Source organism: Nannospalax galili, unplaced genomic scaffold (genome assembly GCF_000622305.1).
Source record: "Nannospalax galili isolate Female #2095 unplaced genomic scaffold, S.galili_v1.0 scaffold1082, whole genome shotgun sequence".
Taxonomy (NCBI): domain Eukaryota; kingdom Metazoa; phylum Chordata; class Mammalia; order Rodentia; family Spalacidae; genus Nannospalax; species Nannospalax galili.
The window spans coordinates 3,003,599-3,022,164 of NW_008348580.1; the positions used below are offsets into that span (position 1 = coordinate 3,003,599).

At 42.0% G+C, this 18,566-nt stretch overlaps 1 protein-coding gene across 9 annotated transcripts in view; it reads right to left on the bottom strand.

Annotated features, from left to right (window-relative positions):
- The window catches only part of Adamtsl1 (ADAMTS like 1), a 429,521-nt gene that overhangs the window by 149,773 nt on the left and 261,182 nt on the right, over window positions 1-18,566 (bottom strand). For all 9 annotated transcript variants that reach the window (XM_008845544.2, XM_029569590.1, XM_029569591.1 and 6 more), the window contains 2 exons: window positions 15,037-15,338; window positions 4,125-4,254 (listed from right to left, as the gene is read on the bottom strand). In XM_008845544.2, the coding sequence (XP_008843766.1) occupies window positions 4,125-4,254; window positions 15,037-15,338 (432 nt within the window). The remainder of the gene's footprint in view (window positions 1-4,124; window positions 4,255-15,036; window positions 15,339-18,566) is intronic.

Genomic DNA, 18,566 nt, shown 5'->3' on the forward strand with positions numbered 1-18,566 from the left:
ACATGTATGAAATTCTCAATAAAGTTTTATTAGAGGTAAAAAAAAAGAATGGGTTTCTTAAGTTGCTACTCAGAAATTAGAACACCTAGAATGTTGGTTTTGTTTTGTTTTGTTTTGTTTTGTTTGAAAAGGATGCTGGCTTCTTTCCTAAGGATGGATCTTAGCTTTTAAAAAAATTTTCTTTGAGCTAGTCTAACCCACCACTGACACATTGGGGAAGGTCGTGTGACTTCTAAGATTCAACTTACTTGGTGTTAAATGTGCACAAAAGGTGTTTTCTTCTCAATAGTAATAATGATAATAATAATAACTTCTTTGCTATGAAGTTTGAAGAAAAGCTCTTATTGGAGCTCATAAGCAAAATTGTTCTCAATATTTTATGGACAATTTTAGGAGAGCTTACAAAGGCATCAACATTTCTCCTCCATAAACTCCTTCTCACCTTCCAGATGATCAGATTCTTCACTGGATAATGCTAACAGCTACTCAGCCCCATTGTCCCTGTCCCCTCCATCAAAGCTTATCCTCGTGTCCTATTATTTCGAGGACCCCTGGCTATACATGACTGACAACATAAATGTTAATCCTATTTTAACTTGAGATGTAGGGCCTTGAGTTTATGGAAAAGAGCCTAGTAATGACATTTTTAGCATCTTCTGGAAGATGGGTGAAGGGAGGTAGAGGATAGCAATAGCTCTGAGGTCTTGCAGCTCATGTTCATGGGCTGGTCTAAACATTGCTAATCATAAATATGTTTCCAGCTCTTCTTATACCCTTGCTAGATAAATACCAAACAAACCCTGACTTTTTTCCATTCTTAGATGATAGGTACAGAAAGAAGAAGATCAAGACGTAAAGCTGATAGCAAGGACTCTATCCTCATCCATAGAAAACTAGTACTATTTTTAAAGTGCTCTAAAGAAGGTATGACACATACACACACACATAGAGACACACACACAGAAGCTGGAAAGGTCAGTCCTTCCAGCTAGAGAATTCGCTCCTCCTGCAGTGAATGGACAAGTCTAAAGTTGCATTGTGAAACCGGTGACGGGCAGACAGGTGCTTCTGACACAAGCTCTGCTTCACACAGAAGGCCAGGAGGAGCCCAGTGTGATCCCAGAAGCTGCCCCAGAAAGACGGGCTTGCTCTCTGGGGTCTTTTGTACTAGGTGCAATCGGGCTGGTCCCAGAAGACTGGCGGCGTCTCCCTGACAACCACTTGGGAGGGTGCCTTATCTTAACCTGGAGTCTCCTTACAGATACCAAAGCTAAGAATTGAAGTGTTTGCACAGAAATGCAATGGATTTCTTCTTCTTATTCCTCCCTTTTTAAATGAACACATTGAAAATTTTCAATAGAAGCCAAGAGCCCCAAAGACTGTGGAAAGCTTAGGCCCATCATAAGACACCAAAACACAGGGAACACTGAAGCTTGAAGCATAGTGAACTGAAGGAGCAGGTGAGAAGCACACATGGTTATGCTCTACCAAACACACGTGCCCTTTTGTGTATACCTTACCCCAAGGAGAGCAGGAGCAGAAGTCTGCCCAGATGTTAACTGAGATACTCCACAGGAGAGGCACTAGGACGCACGTCTCATTTTTAAGATGAAAATCCTTTTTGGGTCTTGGATAGAAGATCTAGAGTGAGCCTTATCAGGCACTGGTCTTTGGAACCCCTTTCTGTCTTAGTCAGCACTATCCCCAGGGAGTGCTGAGCTGTGTGTGGTTCCCTATCTGTGACAGCTTTTGCTGCCTGACAGCTAGCTGGAGAGAAATTAAAGGACCTAGTTTTTCTTTTCTCTTTTTTTAATTAAAAATGTTTTATTATTTTTATTTTATGTGTATGAGTGTGTTGCCTGCATGTATGTGAGTGCACCCGTGCAATGCCATGGAGGTCAGAAGAGGGCTTCGGATTCCCCCGGAACTGGAGTTAAGGACAGTTTGTAGTCGTCATGTGGGTGCTGGGAATCGAACCTGGGTCCTCTGCAAGTGCAGTCAGTGCTCTTAACCTCTGAGCCATCTCTCCAGCCCCAGAACCTAGTTTTTCTAAAGTAAATGCAATACAGTTAAGGCTACCAATGGTCCTTGTCTATGAGTCAATAAAAAGGTTCAGGAGCAAATTAACCTTAGTATTTTGAGAATGAGAAATGATAGCTGTGATTTTTTTTTTTTTCTGCTCAAGGGAAGAATGGGTACAAATATCAGCAATTTTCAGCCTGTCCCAGGTACAGATTCCTTGGCATCACCTTAGGTTATCACAATACTGGAATGTGTTTACATAGACCCTTTTTGATTTTCATATGATGGTAAATAAGTTGAAATAAATACCATCACTTACCAGCACACAGAAGAGGTGACAGCTGTGTGATACTTCTGCCGATTGAGTAACAAATAATAACAGGATATTTAAGCAAGTCATGGTGACCTCATAGTATCCTGTTCAATAATTTCATTTTGTAGATGTAGAAACACAGAAAGCAGTCACCTTGCTCAAAGCTACACAGCTAGATGGTGACAAGTAGGATGAGAAGCCAGGCCTGTTAACTTTTTAGTCAAGGGTCTGACAGTCTGTTAATGCTGAATTTGCTGTTTCTTTTAAAATGGGGGACTGTAGGGGCTGGAGAGATGGCTCAGAGGTTAAGAACACTGGTTGTTCTTGCAGAAGACCCGGGTTCGAATCCCAGCACCCACATGGCAGCTAACAACTGTCCTAACTCCAGTTCCAGAGGATCCAATGGCCTCTTCCGTCCTCGCAGGCATTGCACGACACAGGTGCACTTACCTACATGCAGGCAATATACTCATACACATAAAATAAAAATAGTAAATAAAATATTTAAAAAAAATAGGGGACTGTAGTCAGGTAGAGGAGTCTGTAGTTAGGTAGAGGAATGAGTATACTTTGCTTATGAACAAAGGCCTTTGCCATAGAATTAAGGCTACCCACCTGGACGGCTGGGAGGTTAGGATAGATAAGGGTCCAGATGGGCCAGAGATGGGAATTGATGCATGTGCACATAGTGGCCATGCTGTACAGTTGCACGGGATTTCATCTACTAGATCTGCGCTTCACCCTGTCTAGCCTGTCTGGCTGATGGGTGGGGTGCTGCAAAAACTTAGGCCCACCATTCAGATCAATGTATGGAACAGCAATGGCGACCTGAAAGTCACTGTGGCAGTGTCATCCGATGGGAGGTCTGCAATCTGTCTCCCTTAAGTCCCCAAGAAAGGACTCTATTAGAGTTGGCTGAGGAGACAATAAACAGCACACCCGCTTGACCAGCCATGATAGCACCTGAAAGCAATACAGTGCTTAAATGATATACTTTGCAGAGAAATGAGAACTATTCTGAAATAGCATTCCTTTCATATCTAGGACATGACCTTATCCAGTAACATTCTTCAACTCAGCTGCAGATTTGGGAAGTCTGGCTTTGGTTCCTTAAATGCAGTCCTTCCAAACCAGAATCATAGATGAAGTTTACTCAAAAAAAGTATCTAAAAGGCAAATTTCTTGAGACACCATAAAATTATGTGGACTGAAGCAGTTATTGGATTGATTAGCAAAGACTCAACGTTGGGCAATAATGAGACTCAGGCAGGCTTGAACAATGAAATGCTCTAATTGATTTTACGCATGTGGAATGATACACACACACTCCAGAGCCTGCTTTAATGAATCTACATGTTGTGTGCATACAGATTTCACAGTGGGTCAATTATACCACCCAGATGCTTTGGGACCTTACACTCTAATTTGAAAGCCATTTTACTACTATGGCATAAAGGTTTCGGGCACTTAAAGGTAGCCTACACCATGAAGTCTGTGGTCAGTTCATTTTCGCTTGAGGGTAAATCAACAGAGTGGCATGTATGCATAACAGCCACGCTCTAAGTTGTTTCAATGAATGGAGCTTCTGGACTCTATGACCATTGATTGGGCTGGAATTCCAGGACCCTGCTTTCAATTAAATTTAAGAGGATTTGACTAGAAGTCTGAACTGATGCTAATTGCTTTTCAAAACACTGGGTAAAAAAACGTGTTCCCGTCTTGCTTGTAGAGAGATGCACCCAGTTCTGCACATGTGCCTAGCTGACAGGAGAGGAAACATGTCCCTTACCTTGCTGGGCAGGGATCCAGATTGCAAGATTTCAGGAGCTGTGGGGGCCTTTGGCTGGTTACACATAGGTTCTCATCAGCAAGCTCCCGGGTCTGTTTGTTCAGGCAGCTCACCACAGCCTCCTGGACACCTGTGTACAAATCACACTGTCAGGCCAGAGTGCAGAATCGGGGTGTGTGGGGGTGATGAAGTGTGGACAGGCAGCTGGTGGGAGGTCTCTATGATTGGTAGAACTCTCTCTACATGTGAGAGGCTGCTGTTTAGAGCACGGTGCTGCTAATCTTGTTAAGCATTATTTTGATCTAGGGCTGGGATTGCAGCTTAGTGGTAGAGTACTTGCCAAGCATGAACAAGGCCCTGAGTTTGAACTCAGGCATCAAAATTTTTTTAAAAAGTATCATTCCATCTGAAAGGAAGTTCTGATAAGCCTGTGGCCTCTATGAGCATGTCTCTTGAAGAGGGCAACTTTCTGAAACTGAAATCCTTTAAAAATGTGGCCAACCTGTATAGCCGTTGATGGTAAAACATGACGATTTAATAGAAGGAGCACAGTAGCAGGGTAAGCAACCACCAGCCAATCAAACAATAACAAAACCCCCCAGGGTCGCAAGACCTTCATGTGTTATATGTTAATGAATGGGAGACTTCTGCCTTTGGAAGTGAGGTCTGAGGCCACATTTTATTATTTGGCATTCCATAAGTAGCTGTGCTCTTGTGGTCTTGAAGGACTCTAGCCATGACTGGCTTCCTTTTGATTCTGGTTAATTTTTTCAGCAGCCTAGGGCAACTTTGGAAGTTGAAGCAAAACATAAATTTATAATATTGATAGTTATAGAAAACTGTGTCCCTCACAGATACCTGCACACCCTACATGGTGTCAGTATATTTTAAGCAGTGACTGACAAAAGATTAGTCCACAGGGTGCTCTGTGGAGACTGTTATGGAACATGGAAACACTTAAATGAATACTGAGCAGACATTTTATTCTGTTGCCTGTAGTCATAATAACAGTTAACACTGAAATAGTGCCTATTTACTCTAGCTACATACTTGGCATGAATTATTCAGTTGTCTCTACAATTCTATGAGACAAACACTATTTTAATGCCCATTTTACAGGAATAGAAACTGAAGCTTAGAAGGGTGAAAAAGACTTGCCCAAGGTCATACAGTTGCTGAATGGTGAAGCCAAGTGTGACTGAGGGCTTAGAACTTACTGACAGCATTAACATTTAAAAATATTAAGAGACCGTCATATCTGCTGTCCTGGAGATCTTCAGAAATAACACAGACATTGGTCTGCAGTCTTTTCAGCACAGTTCAGTTTAAGGGAAGAGGCAAGACAAGACTTTCTTACTAATTTGCTTTCAGCCATTCACAGCTATGTATATAACGACGTCTATATCTAAAGATACCTATTATTAGAACTTTGTATGCAGTGATAGTAGATACGTGAGTTTCCATGTAGTTACATATGAACATATTCTCTTATTTTTACTTTTGGAGTTGCTTCACCAGATGGAACCTAACAGCATACGAAGACCCACTGCTTGTCAGCTCTCCCCCATCTACCCTTGGTTTCTCCAAGAAGTTCTCAACTCTCTCCACAAGAGAATGCTTCCTAAATTGATTGACCTAGGTCACCAAATAAGGTCATCGCTTAAAAAGTGACACTGTAAAACTGATCCTTCCTGATTTCCTGAAGGAAATTCAAACTGATTTCCTTCCTTTTGTGACATCATTTTTGTCTAATAGATTATGGTATTTCCTATGTGGCCATCATGGTAACTTTGGAATTTTCCTTTTTTATTTTCCTAAGTTTTCATAGGTTTCAAGTTTAATTTGTGATGGCCAGTTCAGAGTGGGACATTTCAGATTTATAGATATTTAAATCATCCTATCATATTTTCTAATGCTGATTGTACGATTATCAATGGATCTGGAAATTCATGGTATGATGACATAGCAAAACACGTCACAAGAAACTGTTGCTACTATCTGTGATTTCCCATGGGGATAATCTAGTGTTCTTGAGGTCATGATGTCAAATGAGGCATCAGCTTACTATTATGGTTCCAATCTGAGATATCCCTGAAGGTTCATGAATTGGGAGTTTGCTGGCCAGCTAAAGGGCTTTTGGAAAGTGATTAGATCTGAGGCTGCTACCAATGCTGCTGAAATACTTTTTAAATGCCACCAAGCCATATAGCCACTGATGCTGAAATGTGATAATTTAATGCAGAAGGAGCACAGTGGGATAGGATGACCAAAACCAAATGAATGAAAAACATGAAACAAATTATTGCTGACCTTGGTGGGTGTGTGTGGTGGCTTGTGCCTCTACTTTCAGCACTCAGGAGGGAGAGGCAGGAGGGCTGCTGTGAGTTTGGGGACAGACTATGCTATACAGTGAGTTACAGGCCAGCTTGGCCAATAGAGTGAGACTTGTTTAAAAAAAAATTAAAAACCAATAACCTAAACAACAACAAAAGTCTTTGGCTTAAGGAAAGAATCAATGGATTCGGAGTATGGTGGTATTCTTGTAAGCCAGGTTTATGTGGGGAAGTGGGTCACTAGGCATGTGTCATGGAAAGATCACACAAATGATCCTGGCTAGCTCAAATGGTCAAATCTCTCTCTCTCTCTCTCTCTCTCTCTCTCTCTCTCTCTCTCTCTTTTCCATCCTCCCCCTTTTCTGGCCACCTTAAGAGTGAGAAACTGCTCTGCCATGGGTCCTGCTGCTGAGACGCTCTGCCTCATACAGGTAGGAGGAACCGTGAAGCAAGCCAACCATGGAACAAAACCTCTCAAACTGTGGCCCCAAATAACTCTTCTCCTTTAAATATGCTTCTCTCAGGTAGACGTCATGGTGATGCACACACTGACTAGCACACAAACTGCAGAATCTGGAGCTGCGGTTATACTGGAAATGGGCTTCTAACCACTTTAACACCAACCTCACAAAAGTACAATATCTAGGAATAAATCCAACCAAACAGGTGAAAGACCTCCACAATAAAATCTTGAAGATACCAGCTGGGCGTGGTGGCCTTTCCTTTAGTCCCAGCACTCTGGAGCAGAGGCAGATGGAGCTCTGTGGGATCGAGACCAGCCTGGTCTACACAGTGAGTGCCAGGTCAGCTGGGGCTACAGGGAGACCCTGTCTCAAACAGACAAAAAAAAAAAAAAAAACCAAGAAACAAACAAAAAACTTTTAAGATAGGGAAGAAAGAAGCTGATAAAGACACTAGAAGATGGGAAGACCTGTGCTCCGTGCTCATGTGCAGGCAGGATGGATATTGTGACAATGACTGCATACTGTGACTTAAAGATTCAATACATCCTTATCAAAATCTCAGTGACAGTCTTAACAGAAGTAGAAAAACAATCCTAAGATTATATGGAAGCACTAAATGGCTAAATAGCTAAAGCACAAAAAGCAAGTTGAATATACCATAATACCTAATCTCAAATTCTATATCAATGAAACCAGCATCACACTGGTACAGAACAAGTTCAGTGGAATAGAACAGAGGACCAGAAATAATTTTTGACAAAGGTATCAAAAGCATACATGAAGAAAAGACAGTCTCTTTAGCAAATAATATTTGGAAAACTAGATCTCCACATGAAGAAAAATGAAACTAGATCCATATCTCTCATCCTGCTCAGAAATCAATTAAAAAGGGCTCAAAGACATTTATGTAAGACTTGAAACTTTACAGGTAAAACATCTTAAGGTGTAGGCAAGACTTTTTTGAACAGTATTCTAATAGCACACAAAATAATCCCAAGAATTGACATGTGAGATCACATGAAATTAGGAAGCTCTGTACATCAAAGGAAATAATCACCAAAGTGAACAAAGAGCCCACAGAATGAGAAAAAAATGATACTTATGTGCCCAGAAAGAGATTAATATTAGGATATATAAAGAGTTGCAAAAATTAAATACCAAAAAATCAAGTCATTGAATCACTAAATGGGCTAAATCACTAGAACTGAATAGTTCTCAAAAAAAGAAATATATGGTTAGAGATCTGGCTCAGTGGGTAAAAGCACTTGAAACCTGATGACCTGAGTTCAGTTCCTGGAACGCATGTGAACAGGCAGATGCAGTAGCCTGCATCTATAATCTTAGTGCTCCTATGGTGGAGTGGGAGACAGGAGAAATGTCTGGAAGCTTCTAGGACAACTAGCCGAGAGTACATGGTGAGGTGGCAGAAACAAGAGATCCTGGCTCAAAACGGTAGAAAATGAGAACCAGTTCCTGACAGTTACCTTGTAACCTCCACATGCATGTTGTGGTATGCAATTGCACACACCCACATGCCACACTAAAAGCTGAAAATAGAAGATACAAATGGCTAACAGGTATTTGAAAAGTGCTAAACATGTTTAGCCATCAGGGAGATGCAAATTAGAACTGCTTTAACATTGTATCACTGTCAAGCAGAATGGCTGTCATCAAGAAAACAAACGGCCAAAAGGAGGAACGTGCATTCGATGCTGGTGGGAATGCAACCTTGTGCAGCCACCATGGAGACAAGGATGGAGGTTCTGCAAACAACTGAAAATGGACCTGCCATATACTTCAGCGCTACCACTGCTGTGGTACATACCCAGAGGGTTGTCATTCCATATGCATATAGATATTTGCCTATCCATGTTTATAGCTGCTCTATTCATAATATCCAGGAAGTGGAACCAGGTAGATAGATATCTATCAACAGATAAATGGCTAATGAAAGCGTGTGGCACATATACAATGGAATTTTATGCATCCATAAAGCAAAATGAAATCATTACATTTGCTGGGAAATGTATACAGCTCAAAATCATTGTTAAGTGAAATAAACGAGTCTCACAAAACAAAGATTAACATATATTTTCTCATATGAGGAACCTAAATTAAAAATTATACTATGTGGGGGCTGGAGAGATGGCTCAGTGGTTAAGATCACTGACTGTTCTTAACCCAGGTTTGAATCCCAGCACCCACATGGCAGCTAACAACTGTCCGTAACTCCAGTTCCAGGGGATCCCATGGCCTTTCCTGTCCTCGCGGGCATTGCATGACATGGGTGCATTTACCTACATGCAGGCAATACATACATACACATAAAATAGAAATAATAAATAAAATATTTTAAAAAATTATACCATGTGTATATATGTATGTGTATCTATATATGTAGGTTTGCTAGAAAACAATCATGAGGGGAGGAATAGATCCTAAGGGAGGTAAGAAGGAGGATAATGGATTGCATAGAACATCAAAGCAGAGAAGGGGACTGACTGAGGAAGGAGCTGGAAGGTGGAAGATGTGGAAGGACAGAGTGGGAGGGAAGGACTGAGAGCAAAGGAGAATGATGTTCGTGAAGACACCATGGTCAAATCCAATGCGCTGTATGGTAACCAAATCAATAAAGAAACCAAATAAAAAAATAAGACACTTTCTATTAACTTGTCTACTTGGTAGCATTTAGGGAATTCTGAATGCTGCTCTAAAATAACATATTTGGCTTTACTCAGCTGTGGAAAACCTCATGACATGACATGGTCTACAGGAACTCTGAGGTAGGAAGTGATCAGAGAGCTTGTTGCTCGTCTTATTTGAAAGTGCTTACTTCAGGTGCATGAGGGCTGGAATACGGTGGACTCTTTGTTTAAAGAATGTAAGACTTCAAGGACTGAGGTAGTAAGGGTGAAACTTCTGTAGGACATCAGTGATCTCCCCTCATATTTCTAAAACCTCAGTGTACATTTCTGAACAGCATTAATCATAGCCAAGATCAAAAGCACCTGTGTGGTGGGGGTCAAGCTCTGAGATTAAGAAGCATTCCAAAGTTACTGAATTCTAATCTAAGGTATTATAAAATAACATGCCGGGCTCTGTAACACTGTATTAAGTCTTTGTTGTCGTGGGGTTAGTGCCTAAGCATTCTTCTTAGGTGGGGTAACCCAAGTTAGACGTTTGGTCATACTTAAACACTACATGGGGCCAGCCCTGTGCTGTCACCATTAATTTTCTCAGGATGAACAGTCAGGGCAGTGGGAGCACAGCAGGCAGCTGAGGCTGAGGGAGGGCAGAGCGCCCAGGGAAAAGGGGCAGGGAGTTAGGCACCACCTTGGGGTGGGGAGCGTGGGAAGGGCTGGAGGCCACTGTCTTCGTGCTGAGCTGAGGAAGGCGTGAACTTTATCTTTCCAAGTTCATGCTCTTTGGAGGACTAACAACGTCCTGGTTATTTATATAGAAACTTTATATTTTATTATTTTTTATTTTATGTATACGAGTGTATTGCCTGCATGTATGTAAGCCACCTGTGTCATGCAATGCCTGCAGAGGTCAGAAGAGGGTGTCGGATCCACTGGAACTGGACTTACGGACAGTTGTTAGCCGCCATATAGTTATTGGGAATTGAACCCGAGTCCTCTGCAAGAGCAGCCAGTGCTCTTAACCACTGAGCCATCTCTCCAGCCCCATGATTATATATGTTTGCATGTATTTAAGTTTTTTTGTGTGTACAGGTATTATATGTAGTGTGTGTGTGATAAATGCACACTTGTGTGTGACAGTGTACATGCAGGAGCCAGATGAGGCCCTCAGGTATCCTATACCACCATCTCTGCCCTTATTTCTTTGAGGCAGTCTCTGACTGAACCTACAACTAGGCTAGTAGCCAGCAAACCTGAGTCATCCTGTTTCAGTAACCCACAGCACTGGGATTATAGGCGTGCAGACATCCGGTCACATCCAACTTTTTGTGTGGGTGGGAAGGTCTGAACTCAGGTTTTCATGCTTGCATTCTTACTCACTGGGCCATCTCTCTGGTCCTCTGAAATCAAGACTTCAAACCAGCAGAGAACCTGGTTTAAACATAGTATGTTCTGATTGTGGGGTTTCCTCTTCTGATGAAAGACTGAGAAGGAAAAGCAGCAGTTGGGACAAGTCTTCACCCTGAAGCCTGCTGAAGTCAGTTTCATGTTTTCCCTAAGCTAGACCTTAACATGGGTTTGGCATCCAGTGCAGTAAGTCAATATGATGCTGTGTAGGTTCAAAAGTGCTGTCCTGGACCACACCTATCAATCCAATCCACGCATGGGAAATTGCAATATAACAAGGAGATGATAGTGGGACATAGCACACAGATCTGAGGACTTTTATCTTCCAGAAAATGGGATTTTCTGTGTTTATGTCTCCCAGAACAGTCTAATTGTTATGTGATATTTGATGACAGTTCACTGAAACTCACCCACCAACTACAGACCAAATTACTAATGAGTTCCTTCTGGTCGCTACCTCTCTGCTAGGTGAACGGTTACTTGTGTCTATCCAATTTCATCTCTTGAGATTACAGAAACAAAATTAGTCTGACTAGCTCTATAACCCTAAATTGATTTAAGGCCTTTTTGTGGATTAACAAAAGGCATGTTTTTGGTTAGTTTCAGCAATAATTACTAATACATAAATATACATATAAATATATTTCTGGTCGCTACCTCTCTGCTAGGTGAACGGTTACTTGTGTCTATCCAATTTCATCTCTTGAGATTACAGAAACAAAATTAGTCTGACTAGCTCTATAACCCTAAATTGATTTAAGGCCTTTTTGTGGATTAACAAAAGGCATGTTTTTGGTTAGTTTCAGCAATAATTACTAATACATAAATATACATATAAATATATATGCATCACATGGAACATATAACCCAAGCATATTTTTACCACTTTGGAATTTTCAACTCTAAAATTTTAGGTGTAAATATATTACCTTGGTACTGTTGACATACCTGTATGCAAGTGTGCTTAGTTGTTGACAGTTAAAGACTTAAAAACGTTTAGTAACTTTGTCCTCCTTTGGGTATAAATGAGGTACAATTTATGTTCTACAAAAACACTCAGTTCCTTTAGGTAGAGATCAATTGTATATCAAATATCCAAAACTTATTTCTAAATCAGTGTCTTCTGAAAACACATAAAATTAATACATTCTACATACATCATCGAAATTCAGTTTTAAACTCTTGGTTGGAATGGTTAGATTCTTTTTTTTTTTTTTAAATCTTATTTCTTTATTTTTATTTTATGTGTATGTGTGTATTGCCTGGGTGTAGGTAAGTTCACATTGCCAGTGTACCCCCTTAGGGCACATTGCCAGTGTTCCCCCTTAGGGCACACTGCCAGTGTTCCCCCTTAGGGCACACTGCCAGTGTACCCCCTTAGGGCACACTGCCAGTGTACCCCCTTAGGGCACACTGCCAGTGTACCCCCTTAGGGGACATTGCCAGTGTACCCCCTTAGGGCACATTGTCAGTGTTCCCCCTTAGGGCACATTGTCAGTGTTCCCCCTTAGGGCACATTGTCAGTGTACCCCCTTAGGGCACATTGCCAGTGTTCCCCCTTAGGGCATGTTGAGGCTCCACAGGCCCAGCAGTTTTTACTTACTCAACATTTTTTTTTTTTTTTTTTTTTAAGTACTGAAATAGTTTCCCAAAACTGTTTTCTAAACCATGACATTTGGGAAACTCTTTTAGAAACATCTTTTGTTATGATTGAAAAGGTAAGAATAAATGTGCCCACACTGTGCATTCACACAGAGCTGAAAGGGATGAATAGGGGACACACTAGCAGAGAATGCCCTTTTCTCTAGCAGCTCTTTTTAAACATGTAATGGTTCTGACCCAGAGGTTCTTGTTTGTTTGCACATCTTCCAGTTTCAAGTCCTGGAATTGTGAAGCGTTTTAATGGAGAGCCCTAGTATTTTAAAATCTAAATTCTTCCAAATGACTCTAGGAGACAGCTTCCTGGAACTCAGCTCGCTAATGTGAATGAATTCACTCTGTGTCTGTTTCACTCTTTGAGGACATCCTTTCTTTCATGCCTAATGAGGGGGAAGTGTTAAATAAGCATTGTTGATCTTTGAATTCCTGTAGGAGCCAAGAGGTCAGGGGAAAGGCCGTGTATAGCTGGTGGCTACAGTTGCTTCTTTCGTTTGTGTTTTGTTTTTGAGACATGGTCTCACTCTGTAGCCCTGGCTGGCCTGGAACTTGCTGTATATACCAGGTTGGCCTTGAACTCACAGAGATCCACCTGCCTCTCTTGCTGGGATTAAAGACATGGATCACCATACCTGGCCCCCAATTGCTTCTTTTTAATATAATAAATGACTCAAAATTCAGTGGTTGTGTTTTCACCCTTGATTTCCATGATCACTCGAATTGATCATTATTTACTCAAAAACAGAAGTGCTTTGGAACACACTGCAGTTTCTCAGTGATAGTTCTCAGTTACAAGTCAAGCCTGGAATTTTATGAGCAGGTGGAAAAACGAGATGGAGTAGTGAATAGAATGTGTAAATAACCAGATACCTTTATCTTTAAGAATCTAACCATTCCCGGGCTGGAGAGATGGCTCAGCGGTTAAGAACACTGGTTGTTCTTGCAGAAGACCAGGGTTCGAATCCCAGCACCCACATGGCAGCTAACAACTGTCCTAACTCCAGTCCCAGGGGATCCGACAGCCTCTTCTGATCTCTGCAGGCATTGCACACTGACAATGTGCCCTAAGGGGGTACACTGGCAATGAGAGGGCTTTGGTGTGGAATCACCCTGCACTTCTTTTGGGATTAGATGTGGGCAATAATTATAGCATGAATCTAATATATTTTCCATAGTGGAGAGAAAGATAATAATTTTGCAGAACTAATTCATTTTCCTACCATAATCCTGTTCATACCACCCTAAATTAAGAATCACTGAAGGGGGCTGGGGAGATGGTTCAGCGTGTAAAGTGCATGTTGTGTAAGCCGTGTTCTGGTCCCCGGCACTCACTAAAATGTTGGGTGTGGTGGCATGTGCCTGGATTCCCAGTGCTGGGGGTGAAGAGACAGGTGGACCCCAGAGTCTTTCTGGTTAGCTAGTCTGGCAGAAACGTCAAGCTCCAGGTTCCTGGAGAGACCCTGTCTCAAAAATAAGGCACGAAAGTAATTGAAGAAGACATCTGACATCAGCCTCCGGTTTTTATATATGCCTCCATGGGCAGGCACTCACATACAGACATACATACAGCCCCTCCCCTCAATGTGTGCCCACAAGAATCCCTAAGGGTATTAACTGGTTTAGTTAACCTCTCTACAACATGAACATCAAATCATGTGGCACTCCATAAATATATGCAGTTGACTACCATCAATTAAAGACATTAATTTAAAAGTCATGGAAGTTATTTTGAGATCACCATGGAATATACCTAAGAGAATCAGGTAAACATCTGACAGTAAATAATATTCATAATGAGAAAGCTTCAGGAATTCTGTACTTAGAGAAGATGTAGTATTATGGAAAGACTGAAGGACTGTGGACAGAAAATAGAAGCCTTGGCCTGGGTCCAGCACTGTCGAACAAATCTCTGTTTCTTTGCGTCCTGGTTTTCTCTTTGTAAAATGGAGTCAGGTCTGACTTTGATCCTAATGTTCTTTCTAGCTCCTGCTAGGGACTGGGTTCATCGTCTGTTACACCCCACCCCCCCTTTGGAAAATCAGCTGAGTAACTTGTAGGGCCTCTGTGTTCTTGAGAACAGCAGGAAGTGTTGCATCTGGGCGTTCCTTTCACCCGGCATGCGTGGAGGGAAGGCATAGATACATGAGACTGAACGCTGAGAACAAAACACGCATGCCAAGGCATCAGTGCTGGCTGCGCACAGCTGACTCCAAGAGCCGCGCAGGCGGGAAGAATCCACCCGGGTTTCATGCAACGTGCTTTGCCGTTTAGAATGGCTAGCTCTCGTTTAGAATGGCTAGCTCTCCTGCCTCTGCGCATTCTCGGACCTGCAAGGTCGCTTGGCACAGCTGCACGCAGGGACAGAAGACGTTAGGAAGAGGTGGGGTCTGGTCTGGGGTCCCCTCCTTACCTCCTCCGCATGACTCGGAGCACTTGGTGAAGCCCTCATATTCCCAGTCGTATAGCTCGTCCAGGTCCTGCAGGCCACCCAAGAGCCCGTCTGTGTTCTCTGGGTTAAACTCCGGAATTTCTCCATTGCAGGGTCCTGCGTAACAGGCACGCTGGGATGCTGGCTTCGGCCCTTCACACTCATCAACCGGTAGGTCAGCCACCGACTGAGAGAAAGACAGGAGCACCTGGCATCTGACTGTCCTCACCTGGGTCCCCACACCACAGGTGACAGTGCAGGCGGACCAAGCCTCCGGAATGAACCTGCAGTTGGCAAGCAAACAAGAGGATAAGATGAGAAGACCCGTGGGGGCTGCGAGGGCCTGCATTGCACCTGTCTGCGCTGCCCGCAGGCGTTCCAGGATGCTCTCGGGCTCCTCCACCCTTCTTGGGTGGCAGCCTTGCTTTAGGTCATGAGCTCATTGGATCGCTCGAGAGTGTCATGTGAACTCCCAGCTGCAGGACATTCCAGACACAGACCACCTGCTTGCGTAGTGCTCTGCACCGCAGTGGCAGCTCCGCAGAGCAGGGCAAGGGCTCTCCCCGCGCTAAATCCCAGCACTTGTGCCTCTTGCAGGATGCTGGCTATTCTTATAGCAGACTAATACTGATCTAAAACTATAACACAGTAAGCCCTTCGAGATATTTAAGGAACACTTTTCTTTCAGTTTGGATCTCATTCTGCAACTTTCTTTGCTTTTATGCTCAATGTACTTCCCAGAATTTATTTTTATGTATAGAGGTGTTTCTCTCTCTCTCTCTCTCTCTCTCTCTCTCTGTTTCCAAGAATGGTGCAGTCTTATTCCTCACACATTCTTTGAATTAGTCTGCTCAGTGTATATTTTTATATATAGAGGTGTTTCTCTCTCTCTCTCTCTCTCTCTCTCTCTCTCTCTCTCTCTCTCTCTCTCTCTCTCTCTCTCGTTTCCAAGAATGGTGCAGTCTTATTCCTCACACATTCTTTGAATTAGTCTGAGCTCCAAGGCTTTTTATATCACACAGAAAGCCAAACTAGAAATTTAAATCCACAGGCATGTTACAGCAAAGGAGAGGTTCTCACCATGCAAGTTTGTTCAACAGCCTCCTTCCCCCAGCCGCTAAAAGAAGCTACAGCAAGAACTAGCTTTTCCTCTTGGCTTTCTCTCAAATGTATGAAAATATCCAAATTCCCCCAGTTTTTCTTCCTCATTAATCAACCATGGCCATAAAGCAATGACCTTGAGAAGGCCCAGGGGAAAAGCCTAGAGGAAACAATTATCATTAAGTTCTCTAATAATTTGGAGAAAGAACTTTGGACTAATTAAAACATTTTTGGCCCCATGATTCTGTTACTTTCTCACAGGCTGACATGCTGAAGAGGCAGGCAACCCTGGCTTCTTAGCCTTGACTTTGGCAGAAAATGAAGAAATGATAAAAATGTTATAACATAAATCTCAGCAAACCAACTCAACTTTCACACTATGAAGATGTCTTCTTGGCTGAGCCAGGTTTCATATGGGGCTGAGGTGGGCCGCCCAGGAGAGCTGGCCTGGCTCAAAGCACACACTCCATTCTGAGGCATGGCAAGAGATCCTTCCAGTCAGTGCCTGACTCCAGCTACTTTCGAAGAGTCATCTACTCAGACAGTGCAAAGGTCAGCAGGCAGCCCACCAGAGAGGTAGATGGAGATGGAATGGTCACCAAGGATTATCTCCAACAAAATTTCACCCCAATCTCATATCCCCCCTCTTTTTGGCTTCTTTACCTTTTCACACAGAGAGGTAGGGGAACATAGAATCCTAAAAGAATCATAAAATCCTCTTCAAATAATTCCACCTTCATGAGTTCTTTTGAATTATAAACCCAAAGTCTACCATCAAAATCAATTTCTTTCACTGCACATTTGACATACACTTGCGTGGCTCCTGGAATCAGAATGGTAACAAATACACAGCACTGGGTTTTATAACACAGGTGTAGGTGTAAAAGGAAATGCATGTTAAGCCATTTTGGTATATGAGAAAAAAGCAAGTTTTGATGATAGAATAGTGAATTATTTAGAAATAGGACCTGATTTGGTTCTTGAGTGAGAAAGATGGCAAGATCTCAAAATGCATCTTACTGATTTCTCCTGTGCAGTAAGGATTATTGTTGTGTTACTTATAACAGTCTTCAGTGACCATTACAATGGGATAGGGTCAGCAAGCTTCTGGAAAGGGCCAGAGTAGGAAATAGTGTAGATTTTGCCATTAGATATTCTCTGTTGCAGCTACTCAGCTCTGCCATTGTTAAGTGAAATGAGTGAGGCTGTAGTCCAACAAAACTTCAGTTGCAAAAACAGAGTGGGCTGGGGTGGAGGACGGGATACTGATGGAAGAGTCCCGATATAACCTGTGGGCTATAGCTTTTCAATCCCTGCTATAGAACAGAAAATTCGATAGTGAGGTCAAACACATGGTGATTCACTGATAATTCCTAAACTTTTTAAGGCATCCATCTATTTTCAAGTGTACGTGCTTATAGAATGACAGGTAGCCAACTTGATTTGTTTGTGTTTTATTTTCCAAAGTGAGCTCTAGAATGCACATGACACACAACCTGTACTCTCAGCTCTCTCTGCCTGTAAGCTGAGGAATGAAATTGCATTTAGTCTCTTTCTAGAATTAGAATAATAACCCAAAGCATACGCAGTAGAGAAGACAGCCCCATGAACTTGTAGTAATGGTTGAAATGCTTATTTTAAAAGTATATCTTAATGGAAAATATGTGTAATATGCACACATATATGTGTGAGGATGTTTGATTCTATGAATGCTTAGAGTTAATAGAAAAACAAACAGAAACCGCTTCCCCCAAAGTCAATAAACATCTGCTTTATGTTTCCCAAATGAGAGTCTTATCAAATGCAAAACAGCCTCACTGGTGTATCTCCCAACCCACTATCCTTGGGTCTTTGTCAGGTTCATACCAATTAAAAACAATTTGATTTTTAAGTGATGCCATCTCTTGGCAGTCATCTTAATTTCTCTATTGCATATGCTGTATGATATAACATTCTCTCTTGTCGAAGGCAGGAGATTATATTTCAAAAGAAAAATATCTGATGGTATAAATGGCTAAATGAATAAGTTTCTTTTGTGAAGGGATAGAAATCCCTAGATTTCCTACTATCTTGAGTTTTCTGGCCACAAGTGGGAGGAAGCAAGGTCACAGAGGGGGCAGCAACTCAGGAGGCTTAAAAGCAACATTTGGAAATTTCAAATTGAATATCCCTTGCTGAACTAGAATCTTTAAAGTGGGTCACTGTATTAGTCATTGGCTGTGCTTATTGAAGTCTAATTTGGGCAATGTAACAGTTCTGTCTGCTGGATGAATGAAGAATGGCTGGGCAAGGGAATTCTTTAAATGATGGGTAAACTTCAGAAGTCATGATATGATTTCCACATTTAGTTTTCCCATCTCCTAGATATTAAACACATAACACACACACACACACACACACACACACACACA